This window comes from Scardinius erythrophthalmus (genome assembly GCF_964197995.2).
Source record: "Scardinius erythrophthalmus genome assembly, chromosome: 6".
Lineage (NCBI taxonomy): Eukaryota > Metazoa > Chordata > Actinopteri > Cypriniformes > Leuciscidae > Scardinius > Scardinius erythrophthalmus.
In genome coordinates this window covers 21,831,139-21,851,814 of record NC_138226.1, presented here as the reverse complement: position 1 = coordinate 21,851,814, position 20,676 = coordinate 21,831,139, and the positions used below count along the sequence as shown (strand labels likewise).

At 38.9% G+C, this 20,676-nt stretch overlaps 1 protein-coding gene across 2 annotated transcripts in view; it reads left to right on the top strand.

Annotated features, from left to right (window-relative positions):
* dgkg (diacylglycerol kinase, gamma) overlaps positions 1-18,896 on the top strand; it is a 114,833-nt gene extending 95,937 nt beyond the window's left edge. For both annotated transcript variants that reach the window (XM_081369167.1, XM_081369168.1), the window contains exons 23-25: positions 11,067-11,187; positions 11,992-12,052; positions 13,903-18,896. In XM_081369167.1, the coding sequence (XP_081225293.1) occupies positions 11,067-11,187; positions 11,992-12,052; positions 13,903-14,001 (281 nt within the window). In that variant the 3' untranslated portion in view covers positions 14,002-18,896. The remainder of the gene's footprint in view (positions 1-11,066; positions 11,188-11,991; positions 12,053-13,902) is intronic.
* The last annotated feature ends 1,780 nt before the right edge of the window (positions 18,897-20,676 follow it).

Here is a 20,676-nt window from a genome sequence, read left to right as displayed (position 1 = left end):
CATGATGATTTAGTGCTCAAGAATCATTTCTTATTATTATCATTGTCGAAAATGGTTGTGCAGCTTAATATTTTTGTGGAAACCGTGGTGCATTTATTTATTTATTTTGTGTGAATCGAATTTTCAACAGAACAGTATTTGCTTGAAATGGTCTTTACTGTCACTTTTGATCATTTAATGCATCCTTGCTGAATGAAAATATATTAAAAAATCTAACTGAACTTTCAATAGTAGTGTAGCCTATGTTCTAGTAAGCATGCCTCATTGAAGAGTTGTAGAATTAACATACTGTACGAGATTGATCATTATGATGATAATGAGTTAAACGTAAATATAACATGAAATGAGCATGCAAAAGTTGCTTAATCACAATGCCTTTCTGCCAAAAATGTACAGGACTTTTTCTTTTATTTATTTTTTATGTTTGTATATTTCAGGAATATCTGAAATAACGAAGCAGTATTTGTGTAGTAGGCAGCATTTCCACATCTCTTATCTCAAATCGGCTCTTCCTTTTTCCTCTCTTTATTTCAGGGTCACAGAGGGACATTTTGTCCTTTCACCTGCTTCCCACACCCTTTAACTCTCCTCTTTCTTTCTCTTTATGGCTCGTACACAAGTCGCTCCACCCTTCCCACTGCGATCTTGCCGCACACTGCCTCATGTTGCTGGCTATTTCAGGGCACTGGTGCCATTCATTGTTACATCCCACAAACAAAAACACACACGTACACACACTCTGATCCTCGTAAACACAGAGCGAATGATTTGTGTTGTATTTCCTCACTCCCGTCGCACATGACAGAAATAGAAATAAAACTCTCCACCCATAGAGCATTGTGGGAACACGGTGACTCAGTGGACGAAAGGGATGCTTTCCACTGTGGCTCAGCGTCCTCGATCGGTGGCCAAAAAAGCCAATCGACGGCTTCGCTCTCGCTTTAGCAAGAGTGATGGACGTCTGAAGAGTGGCTCTCACCCCTCAGGGGTTCAAAATCATTGAAGATGTTTCTGGCCCAAGAGGCCCTTTCCCATGATCTGCGTCATGAGAGCTGTGATTGTTGGCCTGCTTTGTGAGAGGAGCTTTGTTTGTGAATGGCATGGGAACAGAGGTTGGGAGACTGGCGAGCTCTTTTGCATGCAGAACGCCAGTGAACGGAGCGCATCCGTACAGTGAGTGTGTGATGATGAGAAGAGCCTGAGCAGTGTGGCAGACTATCAGTAGGGCTCTCATTGAACAACACCCACCCCGGTATGTGAGTCATGACAAGTCATGAAATGCTAAACAATGTACAAATTAACACCTATCGTTCATTTGAGCTCTTTATAAATGTCTGCCGTGGTGTGAGACTGTTTTAAGACATGTCACAATACTGACATAATGAGAACGGCTCTATTGAATAGAAGCATGGGAAGGAAGTGTGTCATGAGGAGTATGTTGTATAAATAGAGCAGGGCTAGAGCTAAAGAGAACATACTCAATAAAGAGTGCAGAAAGGGTCGCGTTCACAAAAATCTTAAGAAAAAAGTCCAAAAAAGAGAAATTCTAAGATATTTATGAGAATGTTGAGAAGAAGTGCAATTAAGGGCATTTTTCACATATTCGTTTAAGAACAATGTAATTATTTTTATCGTAGGGATAAAATGACAGATCTTGACAAACAAATCTTACTCATGAGTTTGCCTTTTTTAATATCGTAAATTCAAACTTTACACTGGTAAATCTAAAAGTAGGTTAATTTAATTAAAAAGGTTAGTTCACCCAAGTATTTAATTATACAATAATTTACTCACCCTCCAGCCATCCTAGGTGTACAGTGGGGAGAACAAGTATTTGATACACTGCCGGTTTTGCAGGTTTTCCTACTTACAAAGCATGCAGAGGTCTGTAATTTTTATCATAGGTACACTTCAACTGTGAGAGACGGAATCTAAAACAAAAATCCAGAAAATGACATTTTATGATTTTTAAATAATTAATTTGCATTTTATTGCATGACATACGTATTTGATATTTCTTACCAACCAGTAAGAATTCCGGCTCTCACAGACCTGTTAGTTTTTCTTTAAGAAGCCCTCCTGTTCTCCACTCATTACCTGTATTAACTGCACCTGTTTGAACTCGTTACCTGTATAAAAGACACCTGTCCACACTCTCAATAAAACAGACTCCATCCTCTCCACAATTGCCAAGATCAGAGAGCTGTGTAAGGACATCAGGGATAAAATTGTAGACCTGCACAAGGCTGGGATGGGCTACAGGACAATAGGCAAGCAGCTTGGTGAGAAGGCAACAACTGTTGTCGCAATTATTAAAAAATGGAAGAAGTTCAAGATGACGGTCAATCTCCCTCGGCCTGGGTCAAATAGAGAAATATCGGAGGAGCTTGAGTTTGTTGCCTAGCCCTATTTGTTTGAACCGAGAGAGGCGTCTACTCTCACCTATAAGCTTACGCTACTCCAACATCCTACATCATATGCCGGAACTCGACTCTCTCATGAACTTGCGGACAAACGTTAGCGGAAGCTAGTGATTAAAGTTATAAATATGGACATTTTTCTTACACAAGCGCATTGCTTCTCTTCAAAAGGCCTTTATTAACCCCCTGGAGTTGTATGGATTACTTTTATGATGGATGAATGCACTTTTTTGGACTTCAAAATCTCAGGTACTATTCACTCCCATTATAAAGCTTGGAAGAGCCAGGATATTATTTAATATAACTCGATTGTGTTTGGCTGAAAGAAGAAAGTCATATACACCTAGGATGGCTTGAGGGTGAGTAAATTGTGGATGCACTGACCCTTTAACAATATATATGTTTGCCCATCTATTAACCCTTTTTAAGTAGCAAGCCCCTCATGATATTTTTTTCAACTTAAGGTTTTCTGAGATGTGCTAATGACTTTGATTGTTACAAAAAAAAATGACTAGCTATATTGTGTACGTAAAATCTTGTATTAGTATTATATGTAGCTAATGCTGAGTTCTTAATATTTGAAACCACCCAATAAATTGAATTAAACATCCGACCTTTGTTTATTTTAGACAATTTTATTTTTGTTTTGTCTTAAGAACAATCTTAAGAAAAAGGGTAAAACATTCTTAAAGTGATAGTTAATCCAAAAATGAAAATTCTGTCATCATTTACTCAACCTTTTTTCCATACAATGGAATTCAATGGTCACCCAAACTGTTTGGTTACGAGAATTCTTCAAAATTTCTTCTTTTGTGTTCTGCACAGAAGAAAAAAAAATCATACCGTTTGGAACAACACAAGGGTGAGTAAATGAACTTTTCATTAACTTTGGGTGAATTATTGCTTTTAAAGAGTATTTTGGGAGTACAAAATATTCTTTACTTTTTTTAACTTAGCAAATAAGATGAAAATAGCGGTTTTACTCTTAAGTCCTAATTTTATTCATAAGAATGTTTTGCGAATACAGCCCCAAAGAAGCCTTAGTAAAAAGTGTATGCTAGAATGCTAGGAAAGTGTACATAAAGAGATCTGGAATATAGAGCATACTCAGCATAGAGTATAAGAGCTTGATCAAAAAGAATGCTAGTAAAGAGTGAATAATATCTCGGAGATGATGTTTACCAGAGAAGAGTTCTGAGAATGACATGCTAGAAAAGAGTATATAAGAATAGCTTTGCGATTGAAGATCTCAGAGATGCTAGAGAAGGGTACACAAGGAAATCTCAGGGGAAAAGTATGCAGTGAAGAGTACATGAGATGATCTTGGGAATAAAGTATGTTAGAAAGAAGTAAATAGAAAAGCTTTGGAATATAGTATGATAGCAAAGAGTGCAAAAGAAGCTCTTTCCAATGAAGTATGCAAGAGAACGGTAAAGTCGTAGTACAGGAATGCTCATTCTGAGTGAGCGTGAGTTGTAACACGGGCTGAAACTGTGGACAGTGGATTGCTCTCTGTAAACACTGAGATGTGGATCTCATGCTTTGTCCATGTGCCAAGAGACCGGCCACCCCCGCACCTCTACCACAGCTCCTGCACCCTCTCCAGCTCCTTCTGACCATCTGCCTTCTCTTCGACTTGCCCAAGACACCAAACGGACAGCACAGGCCAGAGGGAACCAGAACGCAATAAATAATTGCTCTCCTCACCCATGTGGCATCCCACAGGCACAGACCCCTCAGTTTTCTGTCTTTTCATGGGTCCTGATGCTCCTTTATAAACCGGTTTCATGGCTCTTTCTGCTGTAGGTTTAATTCCATTCATCATTTATATAGAGTTTTATTAATGGTAAGTGTCACAAAGCAGCTTTACAGGGTGTCGGGTCTCTAGTTCGGTCAGCAAGTGCAAGGTGACCGTGAACAGGAACAACTCAGAGTTAGATGAATAGTTGTCATTATACAAGATGAACAGTTTGAGCTTCACATGCATGTTGCTTTCTAAAATGCGAGCGAGTTTCAAAATGCCCGTGTTGAAGAGTATGCTGACCTCAGTAGTGTTCAGTGAATGATTTCAGCTGAAATCACAGGTAACTGAGAAGGGGCTTCCACGTAAGTAAATGGCAGTGATCAACTAAACTTAGTCCTTTTCTACAGTGTGGATCATGCAATTTGTTTTTAGATCACTTTCGTTTGTTCTATACTTCCAACACGACCCTGCTTAGCCAGGACTTAATATCCTCCACACAATGCATTCTGACACGGTTACATAAGAAGGCGTTTGTGAGCTATTCTTAGCGCTGCCTCACTGTGATGCGCTGCCTGGAATAAGAAAGCCCAGACCTGACAGAGCGGGAAACATTCGTGTCGTGAGGAAAATAAGGCTCCCATCAATTTTTCCCCTCCCTCTCTTTATTATTATTTTATTGCTGCTTTTGGGGCAACGAACAAGAGGCTGTGTGTTTGATAATAATACGTTTGCTCCACAAAACAAAAGGCTGACAGTAAATACACAGTTGGATATAGCATACAGCATATGTGAATATATTATTACTCGTCTTTTTACAGTGATTTACAGAATTTTTCATAATAACTGGTTGACTATATTATTCTGCCAAAAAATGGAAAAAAAATATATTTATTTGGATATTTAATTGTTTATGCTCATTATCCTTATTATATTTAGATTAATCTAACGCTTAAAGTTCATCTTTAAAAAACACTAAAGCCGCGTGTGCACCAAAGCGTTTTTCCAGAGACTAGCATTTTTCCAACTGTTTTCAGTGGGAGTGCCACATTTTCAAAACGGTAGCAGCGTAACGAGACGCTGAGTGTCTACTTCACGTTTTATCGGTCGCCGAGAGTTGAAGAATGTTCGATTTTGGGTAAAACTCATCACTGTCATTTTTTACCCAGCTGTCCAATCACAATGGAGGAGGGGCGGGACAAATACCACATTGACCAACCGCCACATTCTGCTTGTACAACGTCAAAAGATGACAACAACAAGCATAATAACGGAACAAAATAATTTAAAACAAGAGCCAGAGCAAACATTGTGTCAACATTTTTATATAGAAACAGCACAGAAACAAAATATGTGCGAAATGAGAAACACTTCAGTGTATATTCCGTATCATAGCAAGCAAAGCGTCTCAACTGAGAAGAAAAAAAAATGCACTCAAGCGCCCACAGCTAGGCATTTTCACCGGAGTGCCTAGCGTCTTCAGCTGGCTAAATACGCTTTGGTGACACACGGCCTAATAATTTAAAAACAAAATATGTCAAAATGAACATCCATTGTTCATACTGTAAATTACAACGTTGTAATGCATAAATTAATTTGTTGCATTTATCAAATTTTACTTTCTACTGTTTTATTTGTTTATTTTTTAGACAATTTATTTAGACAAAATAGAACAGCTAATAATAGATATTTATATCGGCTTATCCATATCGGGCAGAATTTTAATATCACTGCATCCCTAGATAGCATATTATCCAAAAATGTTTAATAAATACACGTGAGACCAGGAATACATAGAATTTAGTCAATGTCGACTATTTGAATTTTGCAGAAAATTGCAAAAGTTCTGCAGACACGTGTGTGAGGGTGAATATTGTTGCAGTTTTAGGTCTTAGGGAGCCGTTTGTCACTCACGTCATTTCATATCGTGAGTGCTGAAGTCCTAATCTGCCCTCTTTACCTCCTTCTTTTCTTCTTATAGCTCTCAATGATGAGATGTATAGAGCTCACAAAGCATCGAGATCTTTGACAAGCTTGTCGAATAGTAGCATTGTGGAGGTGGATAAAGGATAGCAGGCACGGATTTCTCTGTTGAGGCACTTCATAGCCCTCCATGCGAAGCCTACGGTTTGTTCACCTCTCAGCAGACCTCTCCTGTCTGACCTTTCAGAGGAGGAGAGTCACAACATCCCCCAGCAATGCTGCACAGTCAGGCAGGTTCAGACCTCTCCACTTCTCATCAATCAATAAACACTTTATAAACACTGGCAGGCAGCTTTTTCTCTTCAGCCAGGTCATGACTCAACAAAAGAGATACACAGGTCATACCACATGCTGAAAACTATTGCACGGTAGTATTCAGAGCCTTGGAACACAAAAGCCATTTAAAAACATTAAAGGGTTAGTTCACCCAAAAATGAAAATTCTGTCAGTAATTACTCACCCTCATGTTGTTCCAACCATGTAAGTCTTTCGTTCATCTTCGGAACACAAATTAAGATATTTTTGATGAAATCTGACAGAATTTTGACTCCTCCATAGGCTTCCAGTGTGACCGAAACTCACCGGCCCAGAATAGTTATTAAAACATCGTTAAAATAGTCCAAGTAACTACAGTGGCACTACATTAAGTTTATCATGCGACGAGAATACTTTTTGTGCGCAAAAACAAACAAAAATAACGACTTTATTCCACTTTTCATTTCCTTCTCTCTGGGCCTCGTAGTGTTTTTGCGCTGCGCGTCTGTGTTGCACGCCATCACGCAACACACACATGACCGGCGTCGGCCAATAGTGAGCCTACGTGGTGACGTGTAACACAGACGCGCTGCGCAAAAACACTACGCAAACCAACTAGACATCCAGAGAGAAGGAAATGAATAGTGGAATAAAGTCGTTATTTTTGTTTGTTTTTGCGCACAAAAAGTATTCTCGTCGCTTGATATACTTAAGATTGAGCCACTGGAGTCACTTGGACTATATTAACGATCTCTTTAATAACTTTTCTGGGCCAGCAAGTTTCGGTCACACTGGAAGCCTATGGAGGAGTGAAACATGGCTCAGATTTCATCAAAAATATCTTAATTTGTGTTCCGAAGATGAACGAAGGTCTTACGCGGTTGGAACAACATGAGGGTGAGTAATTACTGACAGAATTTTAATTTTTGGGTGAACTAACCCTTTAAGGCTAAACGCTAAAAATGTAACATTATTGATAAAAATTTGGAGAATTTGCTATGAGTCAAAATCTGCTAAGGGGTAATAATGGGATGGCCGTCTTATTTTTCACTATTATTTACAACAGGATCTGAATTTTTATTGGTTTAAAAAATATTTTGTTATAAGAGACAATAAAACAACTTTGTGCATCCAAACCACTCATTGGAGAAAATGGCGGCCTGTGCAGCTTCAAAATGCTGTCTGTCAGAGAAGATAGCGTGCATAATACATAACGCATGTGAATATAAATTTGTTCTTCACTCGCTGAAATTGAATCAGAGCAATCAAGGAACTGAGTGCAATACTTCACACTGCATGCTAAAGAGAATAAACGCCAATCCAACTGAAAAAATCGTTCAACATGTTGGTTTTTGACGGACATTTTGTGCTCAAACTACGCATTCTGTTTCTGATATTCCTGATTTGAATATTTTCAATAATTTTCTTTTCTTGGATCTTTTTTTTATAATTTTGGCAATAGATGAACTATTAAATAAGTGATTAAAGAAGTAGTCCAATTTTACTCTCATATGCTGATGTAATATACAGTATTATAAACTTGACTGGTGATTTTTATAGAATGATGTTTGATCACTATCTTTTTAAAAGATTAAGGCAGTTATCAAAGTTTGGTAAAATGTTGTTTAATAAAAAAAAAAGATAACACATTTTACACGATTTATTAAATTGAATTATCTCTTAGCAGATTTCGACTCATATGTTGTCCTCTGCTCAATGAAATGTAGTGAAGTTTCTCACAGAAGTCCTTGTTGAGCGAGTAGGCGTTCCTGGAGTGTACTAAGCACAGTTTAGAAGTTGGCCATGTTCACCGAGGACAATTTTTGTGATATGTGCCGTGAAATTTGCTCTGTGAAATATTTAAACTTGACAATGACTCACTAACTTGCTCCCTGCGTAAATGCAATATTCACAGCTGCTGAATTTATTATCTTAACCTACAGTATCAGTAACACCGAAATCAGGGACGGATTTTTCCCATTTCAACGTGTAGTTTGTACTGGTTTTAAGAGACCTGACCTTTATATTAAAATGTTTCAAATGTCTGGGTTAATTCTGGATTTTACTGTTAACAGACAGCAGATTTTTTTTCTGAAACAGAATTTGTACTTCCTGCATGACTATAAATTGCAGTTTACAATAGATTAAATTTGTTAACATTAGTTAATGCATAAAATTTCATGAAATAACAGCGATAATACCATATTCATACATTAACATTAACCTATAGAAATGCTGTAAAAGTTTTTGTTTATTCTTTGTTCATATATATACGTACTGTATATATTTAGTTTTGCCGAAATAAAATTTGTATTCTTAATATTTTGACCTTTCATTGTAACCAAAAGTCAAACACTATCCATTTTGGATGGTATTTCTGTCTGGTCAGCATCGGGTGTGATGTTCTCATGGAGCTCAAACTTGCATCATTGTTCTTGCGCAAGTCTCTATCTAGGACAAGAATAAGCCAGGCGACAGTTTCCTGCCGGGTTGCAAAAGTGTGACATTGTGAAATTATTAACAATGTTTACAGTGTGTTAAACTGCATATAGCCTCATCTAAACACACCATCACTGCCTGTCTGGACTCTGCAGTTGTGCTTTTAAGTACATGTCACACATTAGAGACCTTTTTGTTAATAATAGTCTGGATGAGCTTTTTTATAGGCCGACCCAACATGAGTAAAATTGGAAAATCTCTTTGACTGATCGCTCCGTATGGTGAATATTTGGCTTGAACTTATGATGAATTCTGGGTTGTGTGGATGTTATGCACTGATACATTGAACAGATAGCTAGAGCTTTCACTGATTAGCCGGGAATGTGGGTCAAATTTTGGAATGGATGGAGTGTGAAAGAGAAGAGGGATTTGTACTACATGGTCTTTTGGACTGCTGGGTAGTAGCATAGAGTGCCTCATTTTCTTGACTGATTTCTCAGTCTTATAGCGTTAGTAAACTCTCATTTTAATCACTTCTAATTTGCAAATGAACACAGGACATGGTTCTCAGAACATGTCAGAATTAAAGTTTTGTGGCTTTTCGTCCATATCTTTAGCACAATTTGGGGTTCCCCAGATTGTCACACTTGTTACAATGGAACCCATATGTTCCAGCAAGAACTCTAATCACTGGCAAAAGTTTAGGGAAAGACTATTTGAAATAAAGGTGAAATTAAATTTAAATAAAAATTAAATGTCAAATTTTAGATTAGACTAGAAAATCTAATTAAAGAAAATTAGAAATGTTGCCTTGGCAACTTAATAAATTGAAGTTGAAGCACTAAAATAACTAAATGGAAAGCTTAAACTGGATTAAAATTAAACTTGAAATGAAAATAAATTACAACTAAATAGTAGTAATTCGATTAAAAAGTACAAAAGAAAATGACTAAAAAATCAACTATGAAATATAAATATAAAATAAAAGCTAATTAAACATTTTAATATAAACTATAATAGTTATAAATATATAATTAAATGACCCAGGAGGCTTTCTTTGAAATAAAGAGGCTTTTATAAATCACTCATTTAGTGTCCTTCTCTGCAACAGACATAAAGTCATTCACCCGTGTGTGTGTGTGCGTGCGTGCGTGCGTGCGTGCGTGCGTGCGTGCGTGCGTGTGTGTGTGTGCGTGTGTGTGTGTGTGGATATGGGACACTTGCTGCCATGACCCTAGAGTGAGAGAGAGAAAGTTAATGAGTGAGTAAAGGGATAACAATGTTCCACAAGCATTTACTAAATCCTAGGCTACTATAGATGCTATTTAGATATTTCTATATGATTCTCCTGTTGTTCCTTTCCTATAAGGAAGTAAATTATATTTCTAGTATCTTTAATATCAAAGTTGTTTTCCTAGACAGAAATGAGAGATCAGAATGTGTCTCCTTTGGAGTTGCAGAGGAGATCTTAGATATCGTGACATTTTGGTCATATTCTCACCTTCATGTCGTTCCAAACCCATAAGACTTTTGTTCATCCTCAAATCACAAATGAAGATATTTTTAATAAATCCTGAGAAATTTATATTCCTCTATTAAAAGTTCATGAAACCTAAACTTTTGTTCAAAAAGTTCATTAAGGGAACGAATATGAAATCCACATGAATTGAGTCCTCTGAAGAGAAAAAAATGCTTTATATGATGAACAGATTTCATTTAAGCTTTTTTTCACATATAAACATTGATCAACACACATACATCACATCAAATATAGTAAACAGAAGCTCAAACGTGCTTGACGTACAAGAAGCAAAGTGGTTTGTTCAAGTGCGTCAATGAAATATGCTTGAGGGTTTTATGTTTGTTGGTTTTGTTTGTTTTGACCTTATTTGCTGTGCTCTATGTTCAGTGATCAATGTTTATATGTGAACATAACAGGTTTGGAATGACATAAGGATGAGTAAATGATGACAGAATTAAAATGTTTGGGTGAACTAACCCTTTAATGATGTCACAAACTGTGCTGCAATCAAAAGATTTCATTATGAACTCAGTTATTTCACATCAAATTCTTCGAAGACCAAATTATCTGAGTTATGCCGTCCATATTAACTAATAATAAATCACTATATCCCTAGATATCGAGAAAGATCTGACCACTAGATCTGAGAAAACGTTAATACTTAAATGACACAGCTAAGAATCTATCTTTCTGTTCCTCTAAACAGATCTGAGTGATCAGCTTCTGGAGGTGGTGGGTTTGGAGGGAGCCATCGAGATGGGTCAGATATACACGGGTCTCAAGAGCGCTGGGCGGCGCCTTGCACAGTGTTCCAGTGTCACCATCAGGTCAGTAGTTCATGCCCGTCCACATACACATTGACTAAGAGTTCAGTATTTGTCCAACTCATAGACAAACACTCTGACTTCTCGTGTCCATGACTCTGAAACGTCTCTCTATTCCCCCTCCCCCTCGGCAGGACGTCCTATCTTGGCCAGTGCGGCTAGTAAATCAGACCTTTGACCCGCTGTCACTCGCTTTGCCAACAGCTTTAACATTCTGGACTGCTCGTACTGATGAATAATGATGTTTGTAGCATGTCTAAACACACACTGCTCAGTCCTGACGTATGCTAATGAACCAGTGGAGACTCATCACGTCTGAGGTGCTAGTTCACAAGTTTGTGTTGCCCAGCTTGCTACGCTCCATTAAACACTCATAATGACCTCAACAGTTAGTGCTGAATTGAAGCGAGGTGGTTATTCACAATTTTCACTGCTGTTTCCTCACCTGTACACAGGATAGTCTGCCTATGGCCTAATACTTTCCGTAATCTGCATTAATAGGGCATTCATCATTGTCATTCTCCCATGCTGTGTTGCTTTAACTCGTAGTGGCCCTGCTGAAAAGACTAAACTAACTTTTTGTAACTGTGTGTATATGCAGATGGAGGTGCTGAACTGTGTGAGTGTGTTAGTTTAGAGAGTAAGGGGCCTGGCTGGGAATGGGGCTGTGGGAACAAAGAGCACAGTGTTCAGAGCCGTCCAGGAAAAGTGTTGTATAGGAGCCTCGTGCCCGCGGTCTGCCTGGTCAATGACCTGACCCGTAACAGCTCTGTCTTTCTTTCTCTGTTCTTGTCTCTATGTCCGCAGGACGTCCCGGCTGCTGCCCATGCAGATCGATGGAGAACCGTGGATGCAGCCTCCATGCACGGTCAGCTCAATTGATTTTGCTTTCATTAACATTTTTTTTTTTAATGTCTGAAACACACTCTTTCGTGACCCATACCAGACAATTTTTCTGACACATTATTTATGACACTACATTATTCATTTCTGTGGGCAAAATCCAGTCATTTCGATAGGAATCCAAACAATCGGGGCAAAAGATTTCCCCACACAAATTTTTCAGCGAGTTTTAAAACGAGCCATGCAGATTCGCCACACTGACCAACAGAAATCTACTTGGTTTGAACATGACTTCTCTGTTACTTGTCTAGTTAACACTGGGAAGGACAAGATACCAGTTTTGTTCTCTATTTTAAATATGCAAAATATACATCGCACAATTTGAACCTGAATGTACATGAATGTTAAACTGAAAGTACTCCAGACCAACTTTTCAAGAGGAATTGGGTGTAGATGTTAGGTTTTAGATCAACTAAATGACCTGAAATATGACATCAAATGGTAAAGGCCCCGATACACTTCAAGCGAAATCGAAAAACTAACTGCTATGACGTAATTTCGAACAAAATCAGGCCGAAACGAAGTTCGTTTTGGGAGTTCGAAACAGCTTACCAAAGCGAACTTCCAGGAAAAGTTCGCTCTGGCTGCTAAAGGAAGCCGTAGGAAGGTGTGCACAGAGGCTCCGCCTTCTTTCATGTGAAAATCTTTTCTGGTATATTCGGCCTGTGCAGGCGGTCGAGGTCAGACGTTCGTGAGTGAAAACATGAACACACTGGAGAGCTGCTTTATAGTAGAAAAATACAGTTGTACTTCTGATAAAATGAGACACTGGCACTGTTTTTTGTATTTAATATGATAAAGCTGCTTGATTTTAAGCTATCTAGTGTATAAAGTGATATATAAATAAATGTGACGTGAATTCAGTGGAGTGCTGTAGAGCTCATGCAAACACAACCACATTGCTATAATCAGAAGCTTTTCTAATGCTTTATTAAAAGGCTTGCAGTTTTCTCAATTTTGTTGTGTGTGCATTTTATTGCGAGGAAAGCGTGCAGCACATATTTACATATTCATCGAACCATCGCTCTCAGCAGTGTGGGCGGCGTCAGATGTTCAATAACAGTATATCGTTGCTCACGTATTTCGAACTTTGTTTCGAACGAAAAAGAACTTTGCCGTGAGTATATCGGGGCCTTAAGAGTTTACTACTTGTTTTTTTTTGTTGGTTCTTTGAAGTTGCACCAGAATAACTCTACAATAAACACAAAACATATTCTAAAAGAGACCACAGTATCTGTCTACTCTTAAGTTCAAAAGAGCCTCTGATGCAATGTGAAGTCAGATCCACCCAAAGCTCAATGATAGGTGTCAATTCAGAGTAGAACCTTTTCTCCATCTCAGAAAATTGCCTCCTCCGATCTGTTGCAGCTTTGTACATTCAGCCGTCGCAGCGAGCAGACTGTTAATTAAAACACTGTCATGTCACACCCTGCCATTGACTGATTATGTCATTAAAAGAGGGGAATAAACATGTAGCTTTCCATCTGCACATAGCGCCAACACAATGTCCTCCGCTATATATACATCTCTGTCAGCGCAAGTGCTATAAAAAAGTGTGCCGCTGTGCTTTTAGTCCTCTCTAATTTGCCCAACTGTGCAGAGGGGAATATGGGATGTTATTTCAGTTTCAAGGTCAGCTCTCACGTTCTCAAATTTGTGCCTGTTAATTTGGACATGTGTGATTTATGTCAGCTCATTTGCTGAATGTGAATGAGACAACTGCTTAAAACTTTGAGTGATGAACAACCAGAAGGATTTAGCCAACTGTTCAGATTTGGTTGTTTTCGGAGAGTAATCTTTCCTTCTTTCCTGCAGATACGGATCACGCATAAGAACCAGGTGCCTATGCTGCTGGGACCGCCACAGAAAACTCCCTTCTTCTTCTTCAAGAAGCGCAACAGAAGTCGGGACTAAATGTGGGTCTGCAAAAATCAGCCACTCTTCTACAATCATACAAACACACTCAAGCATCTCCACCTTCCTCAGCCTCTTCTTTGTCTTTGGCTAGTGGGACCCAAAGAGAAGAAACTTTTCAAACACTTTTGTGGAACAAATCAATATAAATACAGCACTGTAATGGGCCTCTAATGGACTCCATCTCTCAACACAGCCTGGCTGAACCAGTTAAACAGACCTTCTCTGAGTGTCATGACCACTGTGTCTTATCATCCAGAACGTCTTATCACAGGCTCGTGACCTGTAAGCTATGACTCAATTCCAACCAAATTCCCCCTACCAGTAGGCCACTGCCTTGGGATCACACTGTGTGCCCTCTCCCTCCTCTTGAGACGGCTCATCAGAAGATACTGCCAATTTCCAAGAGAAAAAGAGAGAGAGGCAGGACCAGAAGAGCAAGAGACTCACCCAGTAAATGGACAAGAAGTGTGTTCAAGTGAAAAGAGAAGGAGAGCGAGACACCCTGGCACAATAATGTTCTTCACATGACAGTTGGTGGTGCACATATGGACGTCACTGGGCCCTGGCTTAGCCTAACAGGACCAGGGAACAAACTTTCCTCCTAAAGGAGCTTACTGAATTATACATCAGTGCATGCAAAGCACTCATTCCAGTGCCTCTCTAAGGCCCTACAACATGCCACCACTAAAGAGATGAAACGGCAAACTCATCCATTATGAAGATGTTTATGGGGGTCTGCTGATAGGGATAGGTTAGACTGGCCTGAAAGAGATGTAACATTTCAGCTTCTGTAGTTTGCCCCGGGCATTTTTGGTGTTCGCCCTCAGGCCGCAAAACTGACCAGTGCAAGTTGTTACAGTTAGCTGGATGTTTATTTAATCCTATACTCCCCTCTAAAACGACAGTGCTGGTGCTCAGTGTTGAGAATGGACCTGTAGTCTTTAAAAAAAGAAAACCCTCAGAAAAGAGAATGTGTACTAAAACAGTTTTACCAATTATCGTTTATTAGCAAAGTGGCAATTTGTGCAATAATTTTATTATATTTTTAAGCCAAATCAAAAATATTGTGCCATTAAGTTTAGGGGAAGATTCCATTTGATTTTCATTGAAATACCCTGCTGATAAAAAAACAACTTACACCAGCCTATGCTGGTTTGCCTGACTGTTGGCTGGTTTTAGAGGGGTTTTGGGCATTTTTCAAATGGTCAGGCTGGGAGACTAGCAGGTTACTCAGCTAGACCAAATGAAGACCAACTTAACAACCTATTCACACCAACACAAACATTTGGCATTTGTTTAAACAAGAAAAATGGCAGACCAGGAGATTGAAAATGCAACTTCACTCTCTAACAGTAGATGGCGCTTACAGTAGGTGGCGCTTACAGCAAAGAAGAAAGTCTGTAGTTTTATGTAACAGTAGTGGCTCTGCATAGGTGACCTAAAGCACAAATCTTATTGTTTGGTTTCTTCATACTGCTATGGATTAGAACACCACTTTGTAGAAAAAATCTGTTGCATTAATGACATGCAATTGTTTGTATCAGTCTGAATAGCTGCAATAACAGTCGTTCATTCAATTGAAATGTTTATCGCACTGAATTTTCGCACCAAACATTCGTCTTGGCGTGAGCTAAGACCAGCAAACCAGTTTACGCTCTTTTATGCCGGTTTTATCAGCAAGGTATGATTTGAATTCAGTTATTTACAAATGGTAGCCTAGAAATCTAGACGCACCCTAGCGGAAGCAAATTTTATTTGCAGCAAGAGTGGTCTAGCAACTCTCCTTTGGCTTTTGAGCTGGAAAAACCAAACTCTAGTCAGGCCAATCACATCGTGTATAGAGTCGGCGGGTAGGCTTAACATAATGACGACAGAGTTGCGACGGTTCCCTGCTACTTGAAAACAGTGGTCTTTCGAATCGGCTTTGGCCGCGACTCTGGAGGACTTGGAGTTAAGCTTTTCTTTGAGAAAAGAACAAAGAACGGCACTTAAGTCATTCTTAAAAAAGGAAGATGTGTTCGTAGTTTTGCCGACCAGATACTGCGAAAGTTTAATCTATCAACAAGCTCCACTGGTGGGAAAACGCTGTGAGGTGTTTATTATGAGGTGTTACAAAATAAGAATTTAAAGAAAATTTCTATGTATTTCTGAGAAAGTCTCTGCTGTAGCTTACAGCATCTCCCTTTAGAGACGGGCTGAAATCGATTGAGCGCTGGTATTAACACTGAATCCTCTGGTCCTCGTCTGTCACAACAAGCTACTGCAGTGGGGTTTGATTTACTGCTGCATGGACAGAGCCTAAATTTAACTTCCTATTTCAGGGAGTGAAACACTATTCCTAAATGCAGCATGAAAACATCAGGTCACAATTTCAGGTCGACAGTAAAACGGGTGTGATAGCGATCCAGATGAATGAAAAGATCGTAAGTTACTTACCATTACAGTCAACAACAGTGACTTCAAGATCCAAAAAATTAGCTTTTTCATCTTTTAGCCCTTCTGAGAAGGCCTGTGAAGAGTATTTAACCTAAAGATGCCCACTATGTATCAGTATTTGTATAATCCAAGAGCCTTGTGTGCATATATATGAATGTGTTTAAAGGTATAACTTAATATAGTATCAGAGATTAGCAGTGACACCTAATGGGTCACATGATTGACTGTAGCCATCAGGCAGATGTGCCTGATATAGATCAACATGCAGTGATCATCAGATGCTTTAGCGGTGTGCCGTAGGGTCTAAAGGTCTGTGTTGGAACTGTATATATGTTTCACCAATACAGAACTGGGGTCAGATTGACTTAAAGTTCAGGTGTGGGCTTTGGAAACTGAGCTCTTACCAGGGTTAGCAGGTTAATGTTCCCTTTAAAGAACACTGAACCGCAGAAGCTATGCCAGTGTCCTAAAAAAAGCGAATCTCTCTCCATATGACCACAGAACTGACGTCCACCTCCAGTCGATGGCTTTATCATAGAAGTGAATGTTGGATTCGGCTAATAGAGCCCCATTGTTTCTGTGGTCATTGGACAGATGGTTTATCCAGTGTGACAGCCTGGTGTTTAAAGAACGGCGGTTTGGTTACGAGTGCATGTTTACAACTACTTTTCATTTTACAGTTTAGAATGATTTTAAACAGTCATGTATATATAGATATTGTTTATATTTTCTCTAAAGTTTAACCACCGCATGCCTGCTGAAACAAAGAAGACAAAGACGTCTGCTTGAAGAGAGACCACGCTGATTGTTGCTACCTTATTAGTTTCACATTATTATATTTTGGACCCTATCCAAGCCCCTTGTATCTATCCACTGTACTTTTCCTTGATCTGTTAGTAGCATGTTCACTGTACAAGTACCTCTGTGGCGGTTCTTTGTTCTGTTTTGTATTTTGTAGACTGAGGTTTGGCGCCAATATATGCTGATCAATGGGCAACTGATGAATGTCACCTGAAATGCCATTTCTAAATCGTACCAATGTCCTCTTCTGTCTCATTTCTGTGAATAACTGATAGCCTTAACTTACCGATACAAAATAGCATTTTGCCTGGAGCAAAGAATTTTGCAATACAAGTCACTGAAAAATCAACCAAATGAAGAAAAAAAAGAGAGGTCAACAACTGTTTTGCTGTGTTGCAATAACTCATTTTTGTTAGTGTCATCACACTGGCCTACTCGCTCTCAGCTCTCAGAGGTTATAGAGCGATGTCCTGCACATCACAAAGGAGCTTCATGACCTCTGGCACCACATACGTCTTCATTTGTGGACTGACTAACTTTTATCTATTATTTTTAGCCGTCCTAAAACTGTGATTGCTCAATCTGCCCATCACTGTCTCTTTTCTCAAAACAATAATCCAATTTTATCTGTCAAAACCGTGCTGCCTCTTGCAGGCTTGTGCTCTATTCAGAATTGAATAGAGAATGCCTTTTAAATTCTAATTAAATGCAGGATGCAGAATTGCATATCGAATGTGAATGTAAGAAAGCAGAATTATGAATTTAAAATGAATTGAAATTCAAAGAAGTTCATATAATTGTCATTTTTAAACAAAAAAAATCCTTATTTTAAAGTTTTGCAAAGATATCTTTGAGGGGTTGGACAGAGAGAACGATTGATTGATTGATTGATTGATTGATTGATTGACTGACTGACTGACTGACTGATTGATTGATTGATTGATTGATTGATTGATTGATTGATTGATTGGTTGGTTGATTGATTGATTGATTGATTGATTGATTGATTGATTGATTTTCCAGCGTGCTTTACCTGTGTTGAATTTCTTTGAATTACAATGCATTAAATTACTCTTACTGTTATTCAATTTAAAATTCATGAAGGACATGGGGAATTCTATTCAAATTCCACCCCATGAGTTGAAAAGGAGCTGATTCTTCAGCTCTTAGTTTTGCCCAACCCTGGACCCTTGAGATTTTTAAGGACGGTGAACCAGAATCCGGGACTCAAATATGATCTTCTAAGCATCATGTTGCCCTCTAACAGTGAGAACCAAACAGATGCTCTCTCTTTCTCTGCTCATCTTACCAGTCTCTTAGAGACAGTATGGCTTATCTCAGTGTAGCTCTATTCTTAGCTGGGACAGTTGAACAGTATTGAGCAGCACTGATGCAGTAGAGCCCATATCAACTCTGAATGTGTTGTTCTACATGTGTGTTAACTCACTGTCTTATTCCAGCCTTAGGGTTAATGTGGTTTGTAGCAAGTCCTGTGTGGTTGGCAACAAAGTTCAAGGACAGGAGTCCTGCAGGGTGAGATGGGGTTAAAGGGTGAATCTTGCCCTTGACAGGCCCACAGAGTTACTCTGTTTCTTGTAAGCTGTTGGCATCCATGTTAATGGACAAAAGAGTTTTATTGAATAAACAGAGAGACTGAAGATCTGTGTCTGGTGTTGGTCTTTGGGTGGCTCGATTGGAATGCTTTCTCACATTCAGCAATGGCGCCGACACAATCCTCTACTTAACGTGATTGAATTTCAGTTCACACAATAAATCACAGATTTCTGTGCTCCTGCACTGATGATGTGAGGTTCTCGGGAGAAATACTGTGAGCCTTAAGTGCTGTACTTAAGATCCACTGACTTCAGTCCTCATGTCAGCATAGTTTCACACTTGTGTTCACACCATCTCTCAAACAACACCTTCAGTCATGATTGCAGAAGAGTTTAAATCTTACCATGTTACAATTGCAAGAAATTGACAGCTTTTTTTATTCAGTCTTTCCCAAGCAATGGCTGTGTTATTCTCCCATTATATGCACAGCACTGCTGACCCTGCACACTGAAGTGCGAATCTGAAATTTAGACTCTCAGACAATTGTACCTTTATGAGTACAACAGCTTGTCATTGGGGCAGTACCCTCAAAAGGTACTAATATGCATGCTTTAGGTGTTGATAAGGTACAAAGATGTGTCTTTGGAAGGTATCGCCCCTGTGAAAATGTTATTGTATGTTGATAACCAAACAATAAATCCTCCACTTGTCAGGTTTCATGAAATGCGGTAATGTTCCAGCTTCACTACTAATTGAGCTCAACATTATGCTACACTCTTAAAAATAAAGGGTTCCGGAAAGGGGTTTTCTCAGCAATGCCATAAAGAATATGGGGTTCCCCAAAGAACCTTTCAGTAAAGGTTCTTAAAATAATTCTTACAATCTTAAAAATAAAGGTTCTTTATTGGCATTGATGGTTCCATGAAGAATCTTTAACAACCATGAAACCTTTCACAAAAGGTTCTTTGGTGGAAAAGGGTATTTAGATTATTTAAAATGTTCTTCACTAATAAAAAAAGTGGTTCTTTTAATAACTCTTTTAAAGAAAAAAAAGGGCAAATTAATTTGATAGATTATTAATGGAAAAATATACAGTGCAGTGCACATACAGTAAAAAAATGGTTTTAAGCCAGCTGTAAAAAAATTCATTTCAAAACATTTCTTTTGCCATTAATTGTAATAATCGAGTGAAATTCTTGTATGCACAAGGAGTCTGACACCAGCCGGTCTGCTCCACACAGAGATCTGATCTCACCATCATCGAGAAACAGAAAAAAACATGAAGAGACAGAAAAAACGGAGACAGAGTAAATCCAGAACAACTGCGGCAACATTTCCAAGACACTTGAAGAAACTAATCATCACAACTCTTGCAGTGCCATTTACAGTATCCGATGGATGCCCTGTGAGGCTGTATATGACTGTTTGTTTTTGTCAGGCAGCCCTGTGGCCTCTGTGATTGTAAATACAGCCCTGTTAGAAGAAAAATGCAGATGACAAAACAAGAAGCTGTGAGCTGGGACGAAGCCTACGCTTCTTGGATGTGCGGAGATAATGAGGCAGGAATTATCTCTCCATGAACTATTAATAGTCATCAAGTCCCATCATGTCTCTCTTTGGGAGAGCACCAGTGGCCTAAGGCTGCGTTATCCTTCATTCCACTTTATTAACTGCCTGTGTCAGGCAGATTTTACAGAGTGCATTCCTTTATTCAGGACTCGCCAATCATATTACATGGGTCAAACATACAAGATTAAGGTTTAAACCTTTCGATTTTTCTTTGTTACATATGATGCAGGTGTAGGGATCAGATTTGCTGCTCTCTCTGTCACTATTTTCATGTGCAGTACATCTCCTTCCATGGATTAGCCCACATTTCCA